General features: G+C 40.8%; 1 protein-coding gene across 4 annotated transcripts in view; it reads right to left on the bottom strand.

The window, feature by feature from the left end:
* FRMD4B (FERM domain containing 4B) overlaps window positions 1-27,923 on the bottom strand; it is a 372,375-nt gene that overhangs the window by 17,652 nt on the left and 326,800 nt on the right. For all 4 annotated transcript variants that reach the window (XM_054481543.2, XM_054481540.2, XM_054481542.2 and 1 more), the window contains 8 exons: window positions 11,880-11,956; window positions 10,091-10,229; window positions 9,441-9,582; window positions 8,424-8,557; window positions 8,216-8,335; window positions 6,837-7,062; window positions 3,055-3,111; window positions 1,238-1,385 (listed from right to left, as the gene is read on the bottom strand). In XM_054481543.2, coding sequence (XP_054337518.1) covers window positions 1,238-1,385; window positions 3,055-3,111; window positions 6,837-7,062; window positions 8,216-8,335; window positions 8,424-8,557; window positions 9,441-9,582; window positions 10,091-10,229; window positions 11,880-11,956 — 1,043 coding nt within the window. The remainder of the gene's footprint in view (window positions 1-1,237; window positions 1,386-3,054; window positions 3,112-6,836; window positions 7,063-8,215; window positions 8,336-8,423; window positions 8,558-9,440; window positions 9,583-10,090; window positions 10,230-11,879; window positions 11,957-27,923) is intronic.

The following is a 27,923-nucleotide window of genomic DNA, read 5'->3' as shown; positions in this document are numbered from 1 at the left end:
CCAACATGGTGAGACCCTGTCTCTACTAAAAGTACAAAAATTAGCTGGGCATGATGGCGCGTGCCTGTAATTCCAGCTACTTGGGAGGCTGAGGTGGGAGAATTGCTTGAACCCAAGAGGCAGGGGTTGCAGTGAGCTGAGATTGCACCACTGTACTCCAGGCCTGAGCGACACAAAGAGACTCTGTCTATAAAATTTGTAGAGATGGGGCTTCATTAGGTTGCCCAGACTGGTCTCCAACTCTTGAGCTCAAGTGATCCTCCCACCTTGGCCTCCCAAAGTGCTGGGATTATAGGTGTGAGCTGCCACACTCAGCCTGTTTGAAAATTTCTTTTTAGGCAAAGCAAACAGCTGGTAACTGTTTGTTTGCTTTTTAAAGATTGATCCATACAGCCAGATTCTGGGAACCACTGGCCTGTCATGTTTCTAAAACCTGGTCTCATTGCCCTGATAATATTCACCTGAGATATTTGAGAAAATGCTTGGATTATCTATTTTACAGATTATGACTTTAAGTCCCATGTTTATTTGCAGACTGGAAATCAGTCCTGCTACTTGGTTTGGCAGAGTGGACTTTAATGACAATTTCCTTAGACCAGTGACTATGAAACTGAACTGTGGACACTATGTCTAAATCCAGATGATAATTAATGTCCCTATAAGTTAATATAGATCAAATAGACTTTAAAGTCAAGGAAATGGTCAAATGCATTTTAAAAGACTTCTTAAAAACATTTTCAGCCAGATGCAGTGGCTCAACCTTGTAATCCCAGCACTTTGGGAGGCCGAGGCAGGCAGATCACCTGAGGTTGGGAGTTTGAGACCACCCGGACCAACATGGAGAAACCCCGTCTCTCCTAAAAATACAAAATTAGCTGGGTGTGGTGGCCTGTAATCCCAGCTGCTTGGGAGGCTGAGGCAGGAGAATTGCTTGAACCCAGGAGGCGGAGGTTGCAGTAGCTGGAGATCACACCATTGTACTCCAGCCTGGGCAACAAGAGCGAAACTCCACCTCAAAAAAAAAAAAAAAAAAAAAAAAATATATATATATATATGTATATTCATTTGCTGTGAACAACAAATAACTGGGTTAGTTTCTATGCCCCAGTTTTACAAGATAACATCTTTTGGAAGGATAAATAAAAACATGTGAAAATGTATCAACCATACATTGCATTTTGGAGGAAAAATTTTCTAGCTGTGAGGCATTAACCTTACTGATGATATGACCTCTCACCTGGACTGCCTGGTATCCACAAACTGTTCATTGATGGACGACTTTCTGAAATGGATTCGCTCAATACCAAGAGACTTGGGAGGAAGAATTCTTGGAGAATGAGGTACTGAACTTGATCGCTGCCCAGGAAGAGTGAAGGCGTCACTGGCTATAATAAGTAAATGGGTGAATGAAAAAATAAGTAGGCAAATTAATAGGTAAATAAATATCTTGCCAACACCTCAAAAAAGAAATTAGAAGATTTAGTGAACAAAGTGTTCTTCCAAAGACGATATTTTTAGAAGAACATAACTCTTTCAAGAAGTTAATTTTTATATTTTATACACCAGCAAAAATGAAATTACTGAACACTCTTCTGGGACCTGAACCATCTTTTGCCAAATTCAACAGGTGTCACTCTGAGTGAGTAAATCACTCAAGGAGAATGGGTAATACTGCAGCTTTTAAAAAGCTATATTAAAGAAAACCCCCAGTGTGAACCAAGGGGAAGTTGGCCTGGATCATTTTTGTTCTCCTTTACTTTTAAAGTTTTTAGGCCTCTTTGGCCAAAGGCTTATCCTGTCATTGAAAGTAAGGAAACTGACTTATGCTGCATTATTAGAGGCTTGTTATGTTTCCCACTGATATTTACATTTTCAAAGAGGGATGGCAAGCATGACCAAACATCAGCTCACATGAAGAATTCTGCAGTGGTGAAATTTTATGCACCATAAAACTTGGAGAAGATAAAGCAGTGGGGGTGTGGTTTCCTGGAATTCTTCAAGTCATACCACAGAGACTGCCAACTCAGTCATGATTAAGTACAAGTGATGACAAAGAAACACTCTATTAGTTGATAGTAAACCCATTCTATAATGAACTGTATTGAACGGCTGGGCGCGGTAGCTCACGCCTGTAATCCTGGCACTTTGGGAGGCTGAGGCAGGCAGATCACCTGAGGTCAGGAGTTCGAGACTAGCCTGACCAATATGGTGAAACCCCATCTCTACTAAAAATATAAAAATTAGCTGGGAGTGGTGCCTAACGCCTGTAATCCCAGCTACTCGGGAGGCTGAGGCAGGAGAACTGCTTGAACCTGGGAGGCGGAGGTTGCAGTGAGCTGAGATCGCACCATTGCACTCTAGCCTGGGCAACAAGAGCGAAACTCCCTCTCAAAAAAAAAAAAAAAAAAAAAGAGAGAAAAGAAATGTATTGAACAAATACAGGCCATTACAATCAATACAGCCTGCCTCTATGAAACAACAAAATGACAGGTAGCCCAATGTCTAACTGTGCCCTTCTTCCTAAGTAAAATAAACTTTCCTTTAGCTAGAACATGAAAGTTTATTTCATATTGTAAAACATACAATGATTTTATTTCATATTGTGATGAATACAGTGATAATGTGTACAATCTAATATCCTGGTTTTGATATTGGACTCCAGATATATAAGATGTCACCATTGGGAAAAGCTGGGTGAAGGAATCTTTGTATTAGTTATACAACTCTCCATGAGTCTATGTTTACTTCAAAATAAAAAGTTAAGAAACACTTTAGAGAGCCTTAAAGTCCTTACTGAGAGACTCAGATACTCCTTTGAGGGCATTCTGATTTCCTGAGGTCATGTGATTTTTGCGGTGCTGTTATTAATGCTGAGTTAACCTGAGTAGGTGTTAATCATACACTTCCTTTCCCAACCATTTTGCAAAAATGTAAGTTAGTTTATTCTACTTTTTCTCAAAAGAAAAACAAATAGGCCTTACTTAACTAAGAAAATTATCTTAATTATTTCAGAATATCTAACATTTTTAAACCAAAAAAGGAAGAGCCACTTACGATCATCATAGGTGGTGGTGTCAGACAAAGAGCTACTCTCTGAGGGGATTATGTCTTCTGTGAATAAAAATAACTGCCTTTAGTATAATTGTGCATTTATATAATTAGAGGGGCTTAGAGAAACAATTTTCAATGCAGTGCATTTTATTTTCATTTAAATAAATGTAATTAATTACAGCGCATTGAGAATAATTAACTACCGTAGTAAGAACTGACTCATATACTAACAAAAATCAAAACATTTTACATATTGTACAAATATTAGATTATTTCTTAAAATGGAACAGACTTCAAGGGAGTGCTGGTTTTAGACTAGTTTTCGGTGTTTCTTCTACACTGGAACAAAACTTTACCTACATATTTAGTGCTTACGACCAACAAACTGGAAAGAAAAATTATGCCATTCTTATCATAAATGCTAAATGTTAAATAAAACACATTTGAATCCTCATTTGAGAATCTACTCTTAATATAACTTGGCTTTTGACCCCTCCCGGAAAGAAAGGGTCTTTTCTTTCTTTTTTTTTTTTTTTCTTGTTTGTTTTTGGGACAGGGTCTCATTCTGTTGCCCAGGCTGGAGTGCAATGCTGCGATTGTGGCTCACTGCAGCCTCAACCTCCTGGGCTTAAGCAATCCTCCCCCGACTCAGCCTCCTGAGTAGCTGAGATTACAGATATGCAGCACCACGCCTGGCTAATTTTTTGGATTTTCAATAAAGATAAGGTATCACCATTTGGCCAGGCTGGTCTTGAACTCCTGGGCTCAAGTGACCTGCCTACCTAGGCCTCCCAAAGTACTGGGATTAAAGGTGTGAACCATTATGACTGGCCAAGCTTTTCAACAGGTTTTTCAACAGTGGCACTACTGACATTTTGAACTGGATAATCCTTTGTCCTGGGGAGCTGTCCTGTGCATTATAGGATTTCCAGCCTCCCTGGTTGAGAACCACTGAATTAGGTTTAAGTCTTGGTTTTGCCATTTGTCGACTATGAGGCCTTGGGCAAATTACTTAATCTCTAAGTATCACCTGGCTCAACCCCACGATGGGGATAACAACAGTACGTATCACGTAGTGCTGGGGTGAGGCGTTAGAATAACGGATGTAAAGCCCCTAGCCCAGCTCCCAGCATTACATGACAAATGCTCAGTAAATGTTAGCTAGACTTAAATCTTTAGTTAACTAGACACTGCGTTCTGGTTGGCAATGGCCATAACACTCTGACTATTGCTGGTATCCCTCAAATGTTAAATAACGTGGCCAGGGGCAGTGCCTCACGCCTGTAATCTCAGCACTTTGAGAGGCCGAGGTTGGCAGATCACTTGAGTGTCAGGAATTTGAGACCAGCCTGGCCAACATAGTGAAATCCTGTCTCTACTAAAAATACAAAAATTAGCCAAGAATGGTGGTGCATGCCTGTAATCACAGCTATTTGGGAGGCTGAGGCAGGAGAATTGCTTGAACCTGGGAGGTGGAGGTTGCAGTGAGCTGAGATCATGCCACCGCACTCCAACCTGGGCAGCAGAGAGAGCTCTGTCTCAAAAGAAAAAAAAAACAAAAAATAAAAACAAACAAAAAAATGTATTCAGTAAAGAGAAGTATCTCAGATGTGTTGATCTGCATTTGCAAATCATTCCATATTCAGTTGAGTGTTTTGGCACGAGGTTCTAGGCAAATATAATCCTTCAATGTAAACTTCAAAACCATTATGAAGGGAAGCTCTCCAACCAATCTCTAATGTTAATCTGTAACAGAGACAAGTGAACTATCTCTATTAGACACACAGTGGAGCTTAAAGGCAAGGTGCCAGTATAGTCAGCTGTTAGGCATACTTTCACTGTAAAGGAGAACATTTGAATTTTGCACAGTTTGAGGATGAATGGGTCGTAGCAAATGGCCATGAAGTTAAGCACAATGCTAATCACCCATATCTGTAGGTCCAGAAATTAACCACCCCAAAGGCCACCTGGATTTCACATTCAACCAAAGCTACTCTACATTCACCAGCTGTAGTGGACTAACACTTGTGTGTTGATGCTGTACATTCCCTTTCCAAAAGCCATGTCTGCTTTGTAAATCATATGCTCTACACCCAATTATATTCTAAACTCACTCACCTTATTTCATCAAATCTAAGATACATATTTTAAGTACCAGCAAAAAATAATTTAAAAGGTACTGCCAAATATGACTGTAATACACCATCTAGTGTGTTAAGAACTATCCCAAGGCTGGGCGTGGTGGCTCACACCTGCAATCCTGGCAGTTTGGGAGGCTGAGGTGGGAGGACTGCTTGAGCTCAGGAGTTTGAGACCAGCCTGGGCAACATGGTGAAACCCCGTGTCTACAAAACATTAGCCGGGCATGGTGGTGCGTGCCTATAGTCCCAGCTGCTAGGGAGGCTGAGGTAGGAGGATCACCTGAGCCCAGGAAGTCGAGGCTGCAGTGAGCTTTGATGGTACCACTGCACTCCAGCTTGGGCCACAGAGAGATCCTGTCTCAAAAAAACAAAAACAAAAACAGACAAACAAAAAAACCCAAAACTATCCCAATTTCATAGATGTTAAAATGTAAAGGAAAAAATGTCTTAGAATCAAAGAAATACAATCATATTTCAATCACCAGGCTGAAAACCATGCCAATAAACATGTAAGGTCAATGGGACTTTAAATCTACCTGGGATTTCTCAGTTTACTTTTTTTCTGAAAATGAAAGTCATAAATACATAATGTTGAGAACTTGGAAAATACAGAATAATATTAAGAAGAAAATTAAGTTACTTGAAATCCCACAACTGTTAGTATTTTGAAATATTTCTTGGCCAGTCTTTGCATGTGCATATTTCTAAAAAATTGGGATCATGTTGTGGTAACAATTTTATATCTGGCTTTTCTGCATTTCATGTTATATCATGACCATTTGCCCTTATCTTTATTTTTTAATTTTGTTCACTTTTTTTTTTTTTTTTGAGACAGGGTCTTGCCCTGTCACCCATGCTGGAGTGCAGTGGTGCAATCATAGTTCACTGCAGCCTCGATTGCCTGGGCTCAAATGATCCTCCCATTTCAGCCTCCCATGTGGCTGGGACTGCAGGTATGCACCACCATGCCTGGCTAATTTTTAAAATATTTTTTGAAGAGAAGGTGTTTCACCATGCTTCCCAGGGTGGTCTCAAACTCCTTAGCTCAAGGGATCCGGTCACCTCAGCCTCCCAAAGTGCTGGGATTATAGGTGTGGGGTGCCGTGCTCATGCTGCCCATATCTTTAAATAGCCTTCATAAATCACAGAAATTTTAAATCAAGTTTACATACTTATAAAACTGAAATTCCAAACAATTTTTATCCTAAGAAACTTAGTTTGTCAGGCGCAGTGGCTCATGCCTGTAATCCCAGCACTTTGCGAGGCTGAGGACGGTGGATCACCTGAGATCAGGAGTTTGAGACCAGCCTGACCAAGATGGTGAAACCCTGTCTCTACCAAAAATACAAAATTAGCTGGGTGTGGTGGCGCATGCTTATAACCCCAGCTACTTGGGAGGCTGAGGCAGGACAATCACTTGAACCCGGGAGGTGGAGGTTGCAGTGAGCCGAGATTGCCCCATTGCACTCCAGCCTGGGCAACAAGAGTGAAACTCTGTCTCCAAATAAAAAAGAAAACTTAGTTTTGAACACCTGGTTTTTCCTTCTGTCTCTCATCAAATTAACTGGTAACTGGTTTGCAAATGCTACATATCATTAAGTACTGAGTAGAGGACTCAAAAAAAAACCCTTACTTATTACTAACCTGGTAACACTGTTGCTTTCTGGCTGGGTTTCTTTCCACACCTAATTCGGTATTCGTTTATTGCATTTTCAATCTCCTGAAGCTTTTTCATCGCATCTGTGTAATCTTGCTTTCGCTTTTTCTTCACAGTTTTACAAAGGTCTGGCTCATTGGCAAGTTTCTTTGCAGCTTCCACCAGCTTTTGTTGTATTAGAAAATTACTCTCCAGTTCTTGCAAAGCAGGATCCTGCATTTATACAGTGATAGTTTTATTTTTATGGACACATATGATCAACTCTTACATGCATTGTGTAATAAAACTTCCCGTGTACTTTCTTGAATCAGATGTTCTTTGAGAACACTATCTTCCCAAGTTTTACTGCATAGACATCCTTGTCAAACACTTTCCTTTACCCATCTTAGCTTGAACTTCTCATTAGTCCAAACCTCTTCCCTTTTCAAGGAAGGGAATGGCCTTTCATTCATTCAGTTGGTTGGGAGAAGATCACAGTTTTCACGGATATATTCTTAACTCAAAGCTCATGGATGCAGAAGGTTATATTCATATGCATAGCTTTAGAGACAGATAAATTTGGGTTTGATCTTCTTCCTGGTAATTTCTGGTTGCATGACCCTGGATAAACAGCTTCATCTTTTAATGCTTCAGTTTTTTTCATTTGTAAAATGAAGATAACACCTACCTTATGAAAGTAGGATGAGGATTAAATGAGATAATATATGTACATTGCTTAGCTCAGAGATGGGTACACAGTGAGCACTCAATAAATAGCAAAGATTTCCAAAGATGAAAACAGATACAATTTTCTAAAGCTAAGATGGTCAAATTTCTACAAGAAACACAGATATGGTCATATCGGCTGGTGACATGTAAATGAGAAAGTATTATACATTCTATATTGGCTAACAAATATTTTAACTTGATTGTAGCTCAGTGCTGTGCATGTATTATCTCATTTAATACTCATTGGATCCCTTGGAGGGAAGTCCAATCATTACCCCCATTTTACAGATGAGGAAAACTGAGGCCTGAGAAATGAGACTTTAGAGAGGCTAAACTATTTGACAAAGGCTATTATTTAGTTTTAAGTAAACAAACCTAATGGTGGTGTTCTTAATTCTTATAATACTGACTCTCAAATGAGAAACATTTGGAGTTCACTGAATGCCTGTGTATGATTTGGGGAGTAAAGTAGCGAGAAATAACTCAATTTTGACTGGAGTAGGCATGAAAGAAAGAGTTCAATTTGGTCTACACGATTCATCTGTACTGGTGAGATAACATACAGCAGAGACTCAAAAACCAAAGGAAAAAGTCCGCTACACTCAGACAGCTTTCCTGTCTTACGATTAATTGAAAGGCTCAGAGGCATTGTTCGTACCTCTTCACTCGGCAGCAAGTTGTCATCTAATTTGAACGCAGTACCCACACGTCTTCTGACCTGAGGAGGCTTCTCACCTATGTTCAGGGGATACTCCTTTGGCATTTTGCCTGTGAGCTCCTGTAAAACAGGACAGAATCAGAGCAGATAATTGACACTGGCCAAAGTTGTCAAGCACAATTTGATGAGCCCAAAAAAGCAGACTCACAGCCTCTCGCAAACAGATCTTCTTAAGTTCTTCAACTTTTTTCAGAAGTTTTTCTTGTAATAGTTTCTCCTTCTTCTTTAGTTCAAGGATTTTTTCTCTCTTTTGCTCCTCACTAACTTCTGAGTCTTGAGAACCTAGGGGATGAGGAAAGGGCAGGGAAGGTTTATATAAGGGATATTTCCTTCCTTTCTAAGGGACAAAGGATTTTTAAGCTAAAGCTGCTATTAAATGGTAGTTTATTTCTTTTCTCCTTGTTTCTCAACATAATAAAAGGAAACTGGAAAACATTTTCTCATTCTTCTGGGCATCAAACAGAACCTGGTAACAAAATGTGCCTTTTTGCATCCTGGCTCAGTCATTTTGGGGGTAATGATAAAATGCTTAACGACCCAGACACACCCAAGGAAAAATTTCATTTTTCTGAGCAGAAGAGAAGGTAAGATGGTCCTTGAAGAGTTGTTTCAAGTGTTCTTTTACAAAGTAAGCAAGCAAGGAAAAGAAAAATCTGTGTGAAGGAAGGTCATGCTTCAGAGTCACAAATTGACAGTGAGATTTAGATGGGACGAATCATTTTAGTAAAGTTACATACACTTAATGATAAGAGATTCCAGAATTTTTACAGAGGAAGGGCTTAGGGGAAGCTATCACATTTGAGGGGTGTGCTTGTAATCATGTTTGTATAGCATTTTATATTGCACGGAGAATTAGACAATCTGTATCAAAAACTAAATGCTGGAAAAAGCAGCTGCTGTGGAAAATGTTCTTTCAAGCCACACCTAGGTACTCACCATCCTTGCATCTCATATTACACGCACCAGCTATTTGTAATTTGACTTTCTACATATTCTTTAAAAAATTAGCCTTAAAATTTTATTCAAAGTTGTTGCATACATATTTATTGACATACTTATTTATTCCCAAAATAATGGACTAAAAGATGAATTTAGAAGTGGTTTATGACCAAAAAAACAAACAAAATAAAGATGGCTTGCATGTTCTCTAATCCCAAGATGTTACCTGAGGAGATTAAACTGCCATTGCTTGCCATGATGAACTGACTTTTCCCCTCCAGTGTCACCAGCTTGGAGGCCCTTTGTGTTCCTGTATCTGTCAAATCCATTGCAATCTCGTCTAAACTCCTGGCTGAAGGAATTTTTGCCTAAGAGGTATACAACAATGAAACAGAATTAACTCAAACATACTTCAGATTAATAAAACAATTAAGTTAACATACAATAAAAATATCAACACAGAGGATAATTTAGAATTTTCGCATATTCAAGTGACATTCTTCAGACCAAAAAACAAAACAAAACAAAACAAAAGCCCCACAAGTAGTTAAAATGTTTTAATAACTATACATGATTTTCTCATGGTGCAGTTCAGTTACTAACTTTAAAGTGTCACCGGCAACATCACAGCCAGCAGGGTCACCAGTATATACAAACGTGCATGCCAAAAAGTTGGCCAGTCTTACAACTTTCAAAGCAGCTTATATATTGCCCATCATTTAAATATATAAAAAAACGGAAATAGTTGGAAGTTAAACACAAAAAAATCTCAGAGAGCAAAAATATATGTGCTTGCATCTTTTGTGAGAAGGCTTATCTTCTGAACAGAATGCAAAAGGGGAATCTGTCCCTATAGAAATGATGCCAGTTACTTACTTTGCTTTGCTTCCGGTCCAAGTAAAACTGATGCTGACTAATTGCCATTACCCAAATGGACTTGATGAGAGAAGAGTTAGCATACCATGTTTGCACAAACAGGCCACTTTGCCCAAAGGTTCTTCTTGAAACTGAAATCCTGAAAGATTAAAGAAAGCACTCAAATAATTCCCCTCTGGCCCAGCATGATGCAAAACGTACCCTGCGAGCAGCATTGTAACAAGGCATGTTCCTCTTACCTGTCTTCTGTTGCAAAAACTCTTATGCAAATGGGGACCAAGTTTCTGATTTTCTCCTTTTACAGCAAAACCAGACCTAAGTAATCTCTTTCTGGATAAACAGCATGTTCAAAAACACATACACATGAACTCAAAAGCTGATAAAGAATCAGTCAAATTAGAGATTATACAAAAACATTTAGTTAGAAACTCTAAGGATGTGTAGCTATCACAAGTGGTAAGGAATAAATGGGATAAGATTTTAAAGATACAGCAACCAAGTATGGGATGAGTACCTAATTCAAGGTAAAAGAGCATTTCAGATCTAGGTAGATTTGGCCGGTTCTGACATTATCAGAGAATGCACTTAATGATAATGGCTGAAAATATGCAAGTCCAAAACTGTCCAGAGTGCTGCTTGTACACCAGATGGAAAGAGGAAAGGGGAGGGGGGAGGAGAAAGGAGGAGGGAGAGGGGGAGAGGGGCAGGGGGGAGAAGGGAGGGAGGGGAAGTGAGAGAGAGAGAGAGAGAGAGAAAGAGAGAGAGAACAGGCAAGAGGCAGACAGACTGTGTGTGTGTGACGTGGTACTAATGTTCTTTGTAGGAATTTGGCTTATCTCTTCAGGTCACCTTTTTATCACAGGTATTTCCTCCCATCCCTCTGGCCTCTAAACATCCATAACCATCTTGGGACTGAAAAGTACCCACTAAGGACTGATTAAGAATTTCTCTTAAGGCCGGGCGCCATGGCTCAGCACTTTGGGAGGCCAAGACGGGCGGATCACCTGAGGTCAGGAGTTTGAGACCAGCCTGGCCAACATGGTGAAAGCCCGTCTCTACTAAAAATACAAAAATTAGCTTGGCGTGGTGGTGCATGCCTGTACTCCCAGCTACTTGGGAGGCTGAGGCATGAGCATCACTTGACCCTGGGAGGTGGAGGTTGCAGTGAGCCAAGACTGCGCCACTGCACTGCAGTCTGGGTGACAGAGTAAGACTCTGTCTTGGCGGTTGGGGGCGGGGGCGGGGGGCGGGATTTCTCCTAAGATATTTGAGAACCCACAACCTGACTTCAGTTCATGTTGGTAATTTGGCTTTTTTTTTTTTTTTAATGACCAAGAACACCAACATTTTAAATGAGCAAAAGATCTGAATAGACATTTCTCTACTAAAGATATAGGAATAGCTAAGCAGCACATGAAAAGATGCTCAGCCATCATTAGTCATGAGGGACGTGCAAATCAAAACCACAAGAAGGTACCACTTCAACCCACTAGGATGGCATAAACTATACATGCACACAAAACTAAAAATAACAAGTGTCGGTGAGGATGTGTCGGCATTGGAACCACATATACTGCTGCTTGGGATGTAAAATGGTGCAGCACTTTGAAAAGCAGCCTTGCTGTTCCTCAAAGGGTTAAAGATAGTTACCATTTGACCCAGCAATTCCATTCCTAGGTATATACCCAAGAGAAATGAAAACATACGTTCATATAAAAACTTGTACACAAATGTTGATAGCAGCATTATTTGTAACTGGGTCATACAGAGAAAAGTATTTGATCCTCACCTTCGTGGATCATGAACTTCAACAGCAAATTTTTTCTCACGGAAATATAAGTTCTCCAGCTGTTTCCATTGGAATAACTAAAGAAAACAGAAAAGCCAGGAAGTGTTATTTATTCTTATTTTTACTAAGTCTATAAATCAGCTTAATAATCAAACAATTATAAGCTCCAAGAAGGTACACTGATACGATGAAACATGAATATGTGATTCAGCCTTTTTACAAATCAACTATGACCTGAAACCATTTTATGCCTTCTTCTGGCAGCAATCTTTAACTATTAAGATTTACCTCGGCCAGGCGCAGTGGCTCACACCTGTAATCCCAGCACTTTGGGAGGCCGAGGCAGGCGGATCGTGAGGTCAGGAGATCGAGACCATCCTGGCTAACACGGTGAAACCCTGTCTCTACTAAAAACACACAAAAAATTAGCCGGGCGTGGTGGCGGGCACCTGTAGTCCCAGCTACTCGGGAGGCTGAGGCAGGAGAATGACGTGAACCCGGGAGGCGGAGGTAGCAGTGAGCCCAGATCGCGCCACTGCACTCCAGCCTGGGCGACAGAGCGAGACTCCATCTCAAAAAAACAAGATTCACCTCACCAATAAATCTTCCTTGAACAATAAAACCAACCATCTGTGGAAGAACATGTATAATATTTTTCCTCTGACTCAACTATATAATAAGGAAATCTGCACAGATTCCAGTAAGCACCAGCCTTCTCAAAGATGTTGATTTCATAGTTAAATGGAAAGATATTCAAAGGGATAGCTCAATAACATCAGAGATTGAATTTCAAAAGAATGCAAAGTGAAAGTAAAATGGAACCCCCATGCAGGGGTGATTCTCTGAGATACCAGTTTCCTACCTATGAAGAGAGTTCCCCTAAATGCCGCAGAAACCTAGCACCAGTAATTGGGGGCAGAGAAGGGGCAGGAGGGAACACCAGAGTCTCTTCTTGGTTTCTGAGCTAGAACCTCCAGTTTTTGAACATAGCTCCCAATGTCCGTACACTCTGATATACACACTACTGATACTCTATTGCTGCACTCAGTGCCGTCAGTTTGATTGGGAGGAACAAACTTTACTAGCAATGTGCATTTGAAAACCAAATAATTTGATAGAAAGCAGCTCATTCACAGCATTGAGGATGCCTTGCTATGTTTTCTGGGCTGCTCCCTAAGCTCTTTATAAGACACTATACTATCCTGAGCCTTGGTTTGTCCTGTCAACTTGGACTTCATGGTCAAATTCCTCTTCTCTGCCCCCAGACTTGATTAAGGAAATAACAGCAGAGAGGTTTCATTATATTATTAGACTTCAGCTGGATTTTAAAATTATGTTCAAAGAATCTTAAAAGATTATTTTTAATAGTCTATACAATAAGTACTTCTCTGCAATGTACTGTCAGCAAAACCATTTCCTGACATACGGGAACCCAGGCTTTTCACAGACATGTAAACCTCATCATGTAAAGGAACAAAACGAGCTCAAGGTTTCTATACATATGCAGGCATGGGAAAAAAGTGTTCAGACTGGACCCCCCAATTCCAAACAGTGAAATAAACCAGCACACCCTAAAAACACAGCCCTCCGTGGTCCGCACACATAGCTGTCTGTAACTATAACACTCACTCATGTTCAAAGAAGAATTAATAAAAGTATAAAGTTACATACCTACTTCTTAAAATCTCCACACACTTGAGGTTTTCATTTCTTTAAATCCAGAGGTTCCAAAAATGGGACAGAAATGTGAGGGAAAACCTCAGGGTTCTTCCGACCTCCCCCCTCCTAGACGGCAGCTCCGGTTAGTTCTGAACTGAGTTTCATAAGACACTTAGGTGTAACTCAATTTCACAAACTGAGCCTCCCACGGCTGACACACTACTGACATCAGCAACTCTCCTGAGTGACACCTCCCTAACTCTACTCCTTCCTCCCATCAGGGAGAGGAGGGCAAAGTTCTCAGTGGCAGATTTTCCCAGAAAAGAGACCTTTCTAAAATGGAGGGCAGTTGGGATTTGCCTGATACTTCCTAGGAAGTTGCTTTGAATCCAAGGACGAATTTCACCGGAGGCTGTTTTAGGAAGACATTTCTACCCTAGTTTACTCACCCTGGACATGAACAGGTTCTACAGGAAGAGTTACAATGCAGCTCAGCTGTGTTTTCCTTTGCGTCCATTCCCACACACATAAAAACCAGGGCTGGACTTGAAACATGATCTCTGAAAGTCACCACCTCCCCCTCTTATCACTTACAAATGTGAAACCCTAGCGCTTTGGACTCCATTCAGCCTATCCCTGCATTGAGAGCAAATATGCTCCCTGCAAGCAAAAACTCTACTTAAAAGGCGAAGGACTTCGGCTTAGAGAATTTGAAATAACTGGATTGTAACTGGGTTTGCACAAGGTTATGGGAACAAGACTGGGTTTTAAGTATGAAAGGCAGAGGGCAGTTCATTCCCCCGCCTGAAATCTTGAAAGTTTGTGCAAAGTATGATTTCATATATGTGCATATAATAATATAAATGTGGATTGGAATGATACAAAATTCAGTGATTGCTTCTGGGGGCAGATGGTATGAGGGGTACGTTGTATAGAAACCTCAATATCATTAGTAATGTTTTCTTTTATTAATAAAAACAGGATGAAGTAAATGACAAAATATTAGTAACATCTATTTAAGTGGTTTTACAGGTATTGTCATATTTTTAGGACTCTTGGAATTTCTCAAAATTAAAATAATAAAAGTTTATATATATAAAATGAATACAGGTTGGTCTGTTTTATACAAGAGTGAGATTTTCACCATCTAATCAGTTGGGAGATCCCTGTTTTAAACATTAAATATTATTACCATTTTAATGATTTTCAATATTTGAAGTTGCTAGGAAAATAGTTCTAATTGTAGTGGTACTTTATCTAGCTGGCAGCTGGATATAAGCTGGTTTTTCTTTTGAAATTGCTGAAATCATTCTCCTATTGTGTTTTTATTTCTGGACTCTTCATATCCGAGGGCCAGGGTGCCGCTCTAAAAACGGCAATGGAGCTGAGGTGAATTCATTTGCTGAAAGATTGCTCATGCAGGGCTCATGCCCTGTCCCACCCCTTGCCTCAGACAGCACCTGGCACAGGGCAGGCAGTTGAACGGTGTTCATTCACCTCCCTTTCTCCAATGTTTATCTTAGAAGATAAAAAAAGGCACCCTCTGGTCAAAATCATGAGAGGGGCTGGGAGTGGTGGCTTGGCCGGGCGCAGTGGCTCATGCCTGCAATCCCAGCACTTTGGGAGGCCGAGGCGGGTGGATCACCTGAGGTCAGGAGTTTGGGACCAGCCTGACCAACATGGTGAAACCCCACGTCTACTAAAAATACAAAAACTAGCCGGGTATGGTGCGAGAGTCTATACTCCCAGCTATTTGGGAGGCTGAGGCAGAAGAATCACTTGAACCAGGTAGGCGGAGGTTGCATTGAGCCGAGATCACACAACCGCACTCCAACCTTGGCGATAAGAGCGAAAATCCGTCTCAAGAAAAAGAAAAGTTATGAAGGGATTTCAGACCAATGGTCTGTATTTGAGGAAAGAAATCAAAGTTTAAAGGAAGATACAAGGAAGCTAAGTATGCTTCCCATTTTCTATTATTTGGACAATATTGGTGTCCATATAGGGTAGGACTATGACATATATGTGTGTGTGTGTGTGTGTATATATAAAATATATGCATGTGTATGTACACATACACTTGTAATTTTCATATTAAAACAGAAAAATGTATTTTGCCCAAGCCAAAACTTTCACCCTTAGAGATTTAAAAAAAAAAAAAAAAAAAAGAGGAGCTTTATTTGTCTTGTAATACAGTTAAGAGTATGGAACTAGAATGTTTTCTAAAGTGATCATTATATAAGCATAATAATAACCATTAATGAGTATTTATTATTATGTGGCACCTACTAGAAGCTACGAGTTTGAACACTATGTTGTTTTTAGATAAAATCTATGCTGCTAGTAATGAAAGGGAAATAGTTGTAAGGTGAAAATAAAACTATAAATTAGGTCTTCCAGATTTCTTTCTGCTCTACACTCATCTTGAATCATTAGTTGTGCCCTTTGGTATCAAAAGAAGGACGCAGAGAGTGACAGAAAAATAATATTTGGGATTACTTTGCAATTGCAAAAGTAAATAGATAAGAGGAGCAGCATAAATAACATTAACAAAGAGATAATCAAGAAATTACAACAGGAGGAGAATATCTTAAGGTTACAGATCTTATCTTAAAAAAATAAAGTGTCAAAAATTTAAAACTGACACAGAAAATCATGGTGCAATCAAGCCGTATTTTGAAAGTGAACTGTATAAAATATTGTAATCACAAGAAATTCCCTTAACCCTAAGTAAAAAAAAAAAAAGTGTTGATGGTTTCAGAATAATTTGCTGCAGATGATTACACTTTATTTAATGAAATGAATGTGTTGAATATTTAAGCCACTTTGTTGAAATCTATAATCAATATTTAGTTAGATTCCAGTCACTTTTATAGACTTAAAGAACTACAAGAAATCACCCCTGCCCTATCCCACCCCACTATTATAATGGTTCCTAAATATCTGAGGCTGTCAAACTTTAGCAAAAAAAGAAAAAAGAAAGAAAGAAAGAAAAATACTATAAGGAAAAGCAGAGGGACTTTTAGGAGACACGGTACTTATATTTCAGATACGTATTTCAGTAGCTTTGGGAGTCATTTATTCATTCCTTTTCAATCAACAGATATTTCTTGAGTGCTGTGTATGTTCGAGGTCTTGTTCTTGTCAGCAAGTAATGGACAGAGCCCTTCCATTGTGGGGCTCACAAGAACCAAGTGAACCAAGTCAGATTGCCTTGGTTAGCATTCTGGTACTGCCACTTCTAGCTGTGTTGCATTTGGCAAGCTGCTTAACTTTCCTGAATCTCAGTGTCTGCATCTGTAAAATGGGACCACCAACACCCACCTCAGAGAGTTGTCGGAAGGGGTCAGGGAAACTATGTTTGCGAAGCACTTAGCCCAGTGCCTGGTTCAGAATCAAAATTCAGTAAGAAATAAAGTCAGCTGTATTTGTAATGAAGAACTCAGTTCACCTCTCCAATTTTATCACATGGAGGGCAGTCACTTAATAGCAGAAACAAAAGCAAAAACTGCTGTCTGGATTCCACATCTTTCCATTGTTGAGAAACAGTTGGGTTATTCTGTTAACATATCTGTGTCACTCAGACTTCCAATTCTGTGAGTTTCGGGCTTTATAAAAACTGCCTGCTCTATTTCTGTTTATTTCATTGGGGGTTTCCTGATACACCCTCTAGGTAGGAAATTTGCTCACCGTTTCTGTATCATGGAGGACACAAATGAGGAGGCAGGGGCTGGTCACGGCACGCCCCACAGGCAGACAAAGCAAACTCCCTCCTGCCCCAGGTACCCAGGAAAGGAGGAATGTGTCCCAGCATGTACAAAAATGCTGAGAAGTATGCACCTGCCATGTGCTAGGAGGACCTTCCCAGGGGCATGAAAGACCCAGGGAAAGCCTTGGACAAAAAGGATCAAGCTGTCTTTTTAAATCTTGATGAATTGAAAGTAGATGCCACCTAAAGGCTTCACACTAGGCTGGGACAGGAAAGACATCAGGAGAGGCTTGGCTTTTTAATGGCAACTCATAGTACCTATAGGTTAATCATTTAACTGCAAATTCGCCTGGAAATGACTAAATTTGAGACAGTCACAGCTGCAGTGTATGACTGTACATCAATGACTCACACGGTGGGGGATCCCCCCTGCTATTATTACCTGAAGCCAAACAAAATCACTATATTATTGATTTATTCTTTTTTCATTTTGAAAGATTACACGTGATGCATATACTGTTAGTACCTTCTGGAATTTCACAGAATTATAGGCTTCTATAAAGCCCAATTGATCTACCTTCTTTCCATCAAATGTTTATGTGACTGAGACAAAGTCTCTGCCCTCAAGGAGGATACAGGCTGTCAAAGTGACAGTCATACAACAAATACGCACAGTTAACACCAACAGTGCCAGCTGGCATAAACTAAGTGCTCAGCTGGAGCACTAAGATGTTGCATCTATTATCTTATGGCGTCTTCCCAACAACCACATGGGGCAGTACTATTTTAGTCTCATTGTGCAGAAGAGAAAACTGAGGCTCAGAGAGGTTAAATTGACCAAGGTCACACAGCTAAATAGGGGCAGATATCGATACATAAATACAGCCAGGCTCCAAGATCCCCAATGTGTAATCACAGCATGTCATCCTGCGTGTCTTATCTGGGAAGAGTGCTATATGGGCATCTGTTATTTTTTTAACAAAAAAAAAAAAAAAAAAGAAAAAGAGAAAAAAGAGTAATTCTTATTTCTTCCTCAAATAAAAAAGAAAGCAATTACAGCAGCCATTTGTGGGATAGGACTGAGTCCCTTTAATTTTTTTTTTTTTTTTTATATGAGGTAGGGTCTTGGTCTGTCACCTAGGCTAGAGTACAGTGGCAGGATCACAGCTCACTGCAGCAGCCTTGACTTCTCGGGCTCGTGATCCTCTGATCTCGACCTTCTGAGTAGCTGGGACAATAGGTACATGCTACCACACCTGACTATATTTCTGTTTATTTCACTGGGGGTATTTCATTGGAGGCTAATTTTTTAATTTCTTATAGAGATGGGGTCTCCCTGTGTTGCCCAGGCTGGTCTTGAACTCCTGGGCTCAAGGAATCCTCCTGCCTTGGCCTCCTAAAGTGCTGGGATTATAGGCATGAGCCACCATGCCCAGCCTGAGTCCCTTTAATTTTTCTTAGTGATTCTCAACCTGTGGTGATTTTTGCACCCCTCCTACTCCTCCCAACCATCAATGTCAGGACACGTGGTGATGCTTGCAGACATTTTTGGTTAACACACTGGAGGGTAGGACGCTACTAGCATGTAGAGAGTAGAGACCAGGGATGCTTACAGTGCACAGAATATGATGCCCCCCACAACAGAGAACTATATGGCCCTAAATGTCTATGGCGCTGAGATTGGGAAACCCTGACTTAGAGGATAATATTTGGTGATATAACTAGGCTTTGGTAGGTGAAATGTGCTGATGAAGGATACAACAATTTTTACGCTGAAACAATTAATTCTGGAGTTCTATTTCTTTCAACTACGCCTGTTCACATTGCTTTATATATGCAAATGCTACCCACTAGAGGGGCTTACAATTGACCAGACTAGAAGAGTCAGCTGTGCTGAACTAAAATCTCATAAAAGTACCCAAATGGTATACGCTGTGGTAGTGAATGTTTTTTTCAGATATGATCTCATAACCTTACAAATAAAACACCATATCTTGGCCAGGTGTGGTGGCTCACACCTGTAATTCCAGTACTTTGGGAGGCCGGGGTGGGTGGATTGCCTAAAGTCAGGAGTTCGAGACCAGCCTGACCAATGGTGAAACCCCATCTCTGCTAAAAATACAAAAATTAGCCAGGCGTGGTGACGTGCACCTGTAGTCCCAGCTACTCGGGAGGCTGAGGCAGGAAAATTGCCTGAACACAGGAGGCGGAGGTTGCAGTGAGCTGAGATCGTGCCACTGCACTCCAGCCTGGGCGACAGAGTGACACTCCATCTCAAAACAAAACAAAACAAAACAAAACAAAAACCCATATCTTAAAAACAAGGAGTAAAACCCCTGAGTATTTTCAGAAAAGTTTAGATGAAGAAGTTCTGGGTATTGGGAAATGTATAACGTAAAAACCAGACCACCTAAAAGGATGTCATCACACCCAAGTTTCCTCTGTGGCCGAATCTCTAACCTTCCAGGGCTGATGTAATGACTTCCTGTTAAGACTCTTGTTAGCATGCTCACTGATGTATTTGATGCCACCAGGGCTGAGTTACTGCTCTGGGCACCTGTATAACTGTTATGCATATTTACAACTGGTATCCCTTCTTGTGGCTTTGTACCTAGTCTGGTTATTAAATATTTTCAATAAAATACCTAATTTTGAATACATTCTTCCTTTCCAGATAGATTGGCAGGTACTTGATGGCAGGGATTGTGGCTTTTTCCTTAAATGAGACAAAGAATATAAAGTACTCATTCAGGGCCCCTGTAAATGCAATGGGCTTAATACATTTTTTTTGGTGGAGGGGAGCATAAAATCAGGTACATTGCACTCTATAGTTAGAAATGTAAAGATAGATGAATTTGACAACTTTAGCTTATCAATGAAGCCTTGCTACCAAAAAAAAAGTCCCAAACCAGCCAATCATTGGTCACAAGTATATAATAAAGAAACTTTGGACAAGCACAATGGCTCACGTTTATAATCCCAGCACTTTGGGAGGCTGAGGTGGGAGGATCACTTGAGGCCATGAGTTCAAGACCAGCTTGGGCAACATAGTAAGACCCTGTCTCCATAACAGAATTTAAAAAATTAGTGGGATATGATGGCGCATGCCTATAGTCCTAGCTACTTGAGAGGCTGAGGTGGGAGGATTGCTTGAACTGAGGAGTTTGAGGCTGCAGTGAATTATCATTACGACTCTGCAGTCCAGCCTGGGCAACAGAGATAGAACCTATGTCTTTAAAAAAAAAAAAAAAAGAAAGAAATAAAGAAAATATATCTTTACTGTTTATGCCTCTTCATAGAACTATTTTTTACAGTGCTTTACGTACTAATTGCTTTTCTCTGCATTCAGACTAGTCAATCCTATTTATGAGCTACCTTTCATTTTTCTTCATGTGCCAACAGTTCAACCATGTGGTAAATGCTTACACATGTAAAGGAATAGAAAAAACAATGGACAGTCAGGCAAGGTGGCTCACGCCTGTAATCCTAGCACTTTGGGAGGCCGAGGCAGGTGGATCACGAGGTCAAGAGATCGAAACCATCCTGGCCAACATGGTGAAACCCCATCTCTACTAAAAATACAAAAATTAGCTGGGTGTGGTGGGACGTGCCTATACTCCCAGCTACTCGTGAGGCTGAGGCAGGAGAATCACTTGAACTTGGGAAGCAGAGGTTGCGGTGAGCCAAGATCGGGCCAATGCACTCCAGCCTGATGACAGAGTGAGACTCTGTCTCAAAACAAAAAAAAAAAGAAAAAACAATGGACATCTGATGGTTCTGCCTGTCCAGCAGCCACTTCCTTTTCTTCTAGCAGCATCTTCCATTTCTACATGGAACTCCATAAACTCTAGCTACAGTGGTGTGCAGTGGTGCCATCTTGGCTCACTGTAACTTCTGCTTCCTGGGTTCAAGCAATTCTCCTGCCTCAGCCTCCCAAGTAGCTGGGATTATGGGCACCCGCCACCACGTCTGGCTAATTTTTGTATTTTTATTTATTTTTTAAGACAGTCTTGCTCTGTCACCCAGGCTAGAGTGCAATGGTGTGATCCTGGCTCACTGCAACCTCCACCTCCCGGGTTCAAGCAATTCTCCTGCCTCAGCCTCCTGAGCAGCTGAGATTACAGGCACCCACCACCACACCCGGCTAATTTTTTATATTTTAGTAGAGACGGGGTTTCACCATGTTGGCCAGGCTGGTCTCCAACTCCTGACCTCAGGTGATCTACCCACCTCAGCCTCCCAAACTGCTGGGATTATAGGCATGAGCCACCACGCCTGGCCTAATTTTTGTATTTTTAGTAGAGATGGGGCTTCACCATGTTGGCCAGGCTGATCTGGTACTCCAGACCTCAAGTGATCGGCCTACGTCGGCTTCCCAAAGTGCTGGGATTACAGGCTGAGCCACTGCAACTGGCCTTCTCCTGGTTTTATAACATGCCTATCTCCTTCCCATTGGCATACCGTGTTCTTTTATGAGAACAAGCCATACTGTTCTTTATGAGCTTTCTGCCCTTCAGGTCTCAGGTTAAACATCACCTTCCTCAGAGAGGCTTTCCCTGAACACACCAAATGTCCCCTCCCTGCATCCCATTACTGTCCCTCCATCTCATTTGTTTCCATCAAAGATAATTAAAAATTTATAATTATGTCTTTATTTCTTTGCTTACTTGTTTCTCACCACTCATCCCTCCAAAGACTTCAAAGGAAACAAATACAGTGTGACAGAAACTACTGATCTCCCCCAGGATCTATTTTTCCTTATTTTTAGTAATAGAACATCTTGAGTTATGCCAGGCGCGGTGGCTTATGCCTGTAATCCCAGCACTTTGGGAGGCTGAGGCGGGCGGATCACGAAGTCAGGGGTTCGAGACCAGCCTGGCCAACATGGTGAAACCCCATCTCTACTAAAAATACAAAAATTAGATGGGTGTGGTGGCATGCGCCTATAGCCCAGCTAGTCAGGAGGCTGAGGCAGAAGAATGGCTTGAACCTGGGAGGTGGAGGTTGCACTGAGCCAAGATGACACCACTGCACTCCAGCCTGGGTGACAGAGACTCCATCTCAAAAAAATAAAAGAACATCTTGAGTTAAAGCTTTGCCCAGGGCCACCCACCTAGAGACAATAACCTCCCAAGCTGCCCTTGCACTCAGAGTTCGTACTTTCCAAATGACAGAGGAGCCTGCCTAGGCCTCCCTCTTTCCATCTTCTTCACCAATACCCAACCAATTTTCTAAAAGTTCCATGTTTTACGAGAACTGCTTAAAATTCTAATTGTGATCAACTATGGGAAGGGAAGAGAAAGACCGTGCTGTACGATACACTTTCTATAAATTAAAGGATGGTGGGGAGGGGAAAATAACCCACTAGTGAAATAACTCACTAACTCATTGGGTCCTCACAATGATCTGTGAGGTGGACAGCAGACAAGAGTTATCTCAATTTGATAGCTGAAGAAAATGAAGGCCCAGAAAGGTTGAGTGACAGCTCTGAGTCAGCCAGCTGGTAAGAGGAAATGCAGAACTGGTTCTTATTTCAAATCCATGCTGTAGTATGGGAGTTCTCCTCCCACTGACTCTGCAGAAGGTTTTAACAATCAGATTGATTACTGGTGTGGTTAAAGCTTATATACACACTTTATAAACAGGATGGACCAGTCTCTGGTTGACATTCTACAATTCAATTATTTTCTTCCATACCATGCTTTATTTGGCATTAATGTAGAAAGAGAACAACCCATGTTCTCTTCTCCTACAGTTAATCTCATCTGGAATTTCAGCAGTGTCAGAAGTAGCTTCTAATCTATGTCCAAGGTGGTACGGTCATGGTGGAAAGAGCTTAGAAATGCTCAAGATAGCTGTGCTTAAAGAAATAACCAAGTCACTGTCTTTAAATAAAATAACCTTGTAGTTGTTTGAGAAGAAAACAGGAAGACTTTTGTGCTTGTTACTTAATTCATTTGGCTTTAGGGATTTGGGAATTCCAATACATATAGAGACAGAAACAGAAAGCTAAGAAACTTTTCCCACCTTCACATGCCCTGTGGTGATGAAGTTCACCTCAAGTCTTTCTTGGCTTGATATAATGCAAAAAGATACTTATCGTGAAAAGCATTTTGTCCCACTATGGACACCTCAACAGTATGTCATTTTATCTCTGCCATCTGACAGGCTCTGGTTTTCCCAGGGGAAGTATTTGCCGAAGGGATACAAATCTGTCATGACATAGACTAATACTTGGCTCAGTCTCTGACCCACTGTCTGCTTCTTTATGAAGAACAGACATTTTTCCTTGAAATACTGAACAATAAATACTCAGGAATACAAGGCTGCTTTTTTTTTTTTCTTTAAGTGAAACTTCATCAGTCTCTAAGTCCAAATGTCTTACCATTTGGAATTAAGTTGAGTTCTGGTATGTTTTCACATTCTCTAATAGTTTGCAATGACATATTCATACACAAAGGGAGGATTAAAAAGTAAAACTGCTTATTGTCTTAATTTTTAATACCCTGAATGTTTGCGGTTTGTAATTTTGGATTAAAAATTTTTCCTTTAATTTGCATCACACCTTCAGGCATGATGGTTAATGAGTTAGGAGGTGAAAGAAGTGCTTACACATCTCCGAAAACAGAAAATTTGAAGGTGGAGGCTGGGTGTGGTGGCACACATCTCTATTCCCAGAACTTTGGGAGGCTCAGTTGGATGGATCATCTGAGGTCAGGAGTTCGAGATCAGCCTGACCAACATGGTGAAACTCCATCTCTGCTAAAAGTACAAAATTAGCCAGGCATGATGGTGCATGCCTGTAATTCCAGCTACTTGGGAGGCTGAGGCAGGAGAATTGCTTGAAACCGGGAAGCAGGGGTTGCAGTGAGCCGACCTGAGATTGTGCCATTGCACTCCAGGCTGGGCAACAAGAGTGAAACGCCATCTCAAAAAAAAAAAAAAAAAAAAGAAAAAGAAAATTTGAGAGTGGATTCTTAGCACACTAAAGCTGTGGGTTTGTAGCAATGTTGTGTCCCCCTCTAATCAGTGATCCAAGAATATTTCCCATACTTTTTTATCGTCTGTCCTCTCACTAGTACTAATGACGATGGTGTATCAGCTATGGTGCTAAATTTGTCCTCTAGGTCTTACAACCACCCTACACAGTTGGTGGCAATACTCTTGTGCAGATGAGAAAACCACTTTTAAAGAGAGATTAAACAACATGCTCAAGGTGGTACGGTAAATAGACACCAGGGGCAGAGGTTGGGATGCCTCCCAAACTCTTTCCCTGCATCACTCAACTACACTACACACTGGTTGAAAACAACTTGTTGGCACCCCGGACTGGCAAAAAAGCCATATAAATAAAAGACTTGAAGAGCATCTGCTGGATGCCCTGGGAGGTCAAACAAATACCTCCCCACCCTTAACATTCACAGGTGATAACTGATACAGAAATGTCTGAAGGTCACTGCTGGGAGATCTTGGAAAAACTCCTCTTCAAAACAGCCTTTCGGCATCAGTTTTCTTATTCTTAGTAGGTATTCTCGTAAATTTCCCTCCTTCTGGCCTGCTTTTAAGCCACCTAATTGTAACAAGACAGGATGTGGCTCAAGAGGCTGAGCACCTTAAGGCCTCTCATTATAGCCTTTGTTTCATTAGAGTTTGCCAATTTGACCTTCATTCCTGCTGGTCTATTGGTAAACTTGCAGCCTGCACAGGTCCACACGAACAGCTGAAGCATGATCCTCCTTTAATAGAAGGCTGTGCTTATGGTCCTTTAAATTATGCATTCTTTCATTTGTGCAAACTAGGCCAGGAGAGGGACTTGTAGAACAGCCTCAATCCTTACATTGTCTGGACATAAAAAACAAATATATGGAAGCAAAATCCATTGTCAGATTTTAACAAAAGAAGAAAGGAAGAAATAAGCAATGGCACAGAGTAGACACCCCTAAAAAAAATGCAGAAAGAGAAGGCAAGAAAGTGATAACATGGGCCAGGCGTGGTGGCTCACGCCTGTAATCCCAGCACTTTGGGAGGCCTGAGGTGGGTGGATCGCCTGAGGTCAGGAGTTCGAGACCAGCTTGGTCAGCATGGTGAAAACCCGTCTCTACTAAAAATACAAAAATTAGCCAGGCATGGTGGCAGGCGCCTGTAATCCCAGCTTCTCGGGAGGCTGAGGCAGGAGAATCGCTTGAATCCAGGAGGCGGAGGTTGCAGTGAGCCAAGATTGTGCCATTGCACTCCAGCCTGGGCAGCACAGCGAAACCCCGTCTCAAAAAAAAAAAAAAAGAAAGAAAAGAAAAGAAAAAGTGATAACACAGGATGGACTGTGTAGGGTCTTTTTAAAAATTGAATGGCATGTTTTGGAAATGAAATAGAAAAACTCTGCAAATCCAAAAAAGGAAGTAGCTTCTGACCCTTTTCTAGACTCTAGAATGAACAAGCAAACCTGATTATGATCAGTGTCAAAAAATATTTGCCAATTTCTATGAAACTGTGAATGTAAAGAAAGGCCTGTGAGTCATAAGTACAGGAGAGGAAATTAACTGCAATATTTACTGTGCAGATTCTGATTCACCACTATTTTGGGACAAAGCCTGGTTGCTGTTAGCAGATGCATTTACATTCTGCTGGAAGCTCAATCTTATCAAGTCACATTAGCTAATAAATTACTTGTGAATTGCCTTAAGTAATATTTTACATGGAAGATTCAGAAAAACCAGTAAGACTCCTGAGTGTTATTTCTTAAGTAAAATTCAGAAGAGAAATAAGTTAGCAAAAAAATCTCAATACAAGTGAGGTCTACCTTAAGAAAACATGATAGGAAGTATTTTGGTCTTGCAAAATAGATAAACTAGGGTAAGGTATTTGCTTTGACTGGGATTTTTTATTATGCTCTGCAAACTCTCTCCACTCCTGCAAATGGAAACAAGTATGATGTCCATCAAAAGTGAATTGGTTAAATAAATTATATATTTCCACATCATGAAACACTAGGCAGCTTTAAAAAAGTGAAAAGAAATTGGTTTATAAGTGAGCTAGAGAAATATGGCAAGCTATGAAACACTGTATATATTAGATTTCTCTGTCTTTGTAAATGCTTAGAATATACACTGACAAAATCTAAATGAACTGGTACCATTTTTTTTTTTAACAGTCGCTGGTTGTCATGGGGGAAGAATGAGGATTGCAGAAGACTTCCTCCCCTAATGCATTTTTTTATAGTGTTTGCTGCCATTTTTTTTTCCTTGCCCTCATGAGTATATCTTACTCTGGGTCAAAAAAAAAAAAAAAAAAAAGCTAACAATAAATAAAATTGATTTTAAAAAATATTTGAAAAAATTGGGTATCTTTCATCTCTAATATCATTGATTAGAAATTAAGTTTTAGAAGTCAATTTTGAAATACAAACAGGAACAATAGTACTTATACTCCTCCTGGAAATTAATTAAGTATTCCTTAAATTGATCTTGGTCACAGAGCGTATACAATGAAAATGTTAACAGTATGATTACAAACATGCTCCCTCACTGTCCTCCACTGCTTGTTGAATGATGCGCTGTTGTTTTCATTGATAATTTTTTTTTTCTGACACAAAGTTTTGCTCTGTCACCCAGGCCGGAGTGCAGTGGCATGATCATAGTTCGTTGCAGCCTCAACCTCCCAGGCTCAAGTGATCCTTCTACCTCAGCCTCCTGTAGAACTGGGACTACAGACATTTGCCACCACGCCTGGCTAATTTTTTTTAAGTTTTCTTTTTTTTTGTAGAGATGGGGTCTTGTCACATTGCTCAGGCTGGTCTTGAACTCCTGGCCTTAAGCAGTCCTCCCATCTTGACCTCCAAAAGCACTGGGATTACAGGCATGAGCCACCACCCTCGGCTTTATCAATAATTTCTAGTTAGAAGCCTCAATGCCCTACTAGCCTGATCCAGGAAAGCTGGATCAGTATTGGAGGTGGGTGGCGGAGGGGATATGGCTTTCCCTAATCTACCCTTTTGTGTTATCTGTGTCAGTTTCACAACCATAAAATGGGGAAAACAGGGGAGTTTTATTTATTTTCATAACTCATGGAAGACTGTGCACTGATTGAAGCTGCATGGACACTTAGAAGATGAAGAGTACGTATGATTATAGGGCTGCTTTATAAAGAGAATGGCTGTTTTTCTAACACACATTAAAGCAAGAGACAGATGGAAATGATAGGAGTTATTAAGGCTGTGATGTCGGGTTGTGATAATGCAGGCAGTTGACCATGGTCTGTTATTAGAGGCCATTGTTTTACTCCTGTGCTTTCAGTGATGGCAGGATGGCACAGGGAGAGTGGCGAAACCAACCAGGTCAGCAAGAGTCAGTCTTGATGTCACTGTAATACCGAAGGAAGCCAAGAGCAGCTGCATGGTGATCTACATGGATTCTTCAACTCTTATATGGGCAAAAACGTGTTGTACACTTGAGCTTGGATCAAGAGAAGCAGATTCAGCTGAGCACAGTGGCTCATGCCTGTAATCCCAGCGCTTTGGGAGGCTAAGGTGGGAAGATCGCTTGAGCCCAGGAGTTCAAGACCAGTCTGGGAAAAATAGCCAGACTTTGTCTCTGCAAAAAACTTTCTAAAAATTATCTGGGCATGGTGGCATGTGCCTGTAGTCCAAGCTACTTGGGAGGCTGAGGTGGAAGGATTGCTTGAGC

The sequence above is a fragment of the Pongo pygmaeus genome, chromosome 2 (assembly GCF_028885625.2).
Source record: "Pongo pygmaeus isolate AG05252 chromosome 2, NHGRI_mPonPyg2-v2.0_pri, whole genome shotgun sequence".
NCBI classification, from domain to species: Eukaryota; Metazoa; Chordata; class Mammalia; order Primates; family Hominidae; genus Pongo; species Pongo pygmaeus.
Note: the sequence above shows the minus strand (reverse complement) of the source record. Positions and strands in the feature narration are given on the sequence as shown.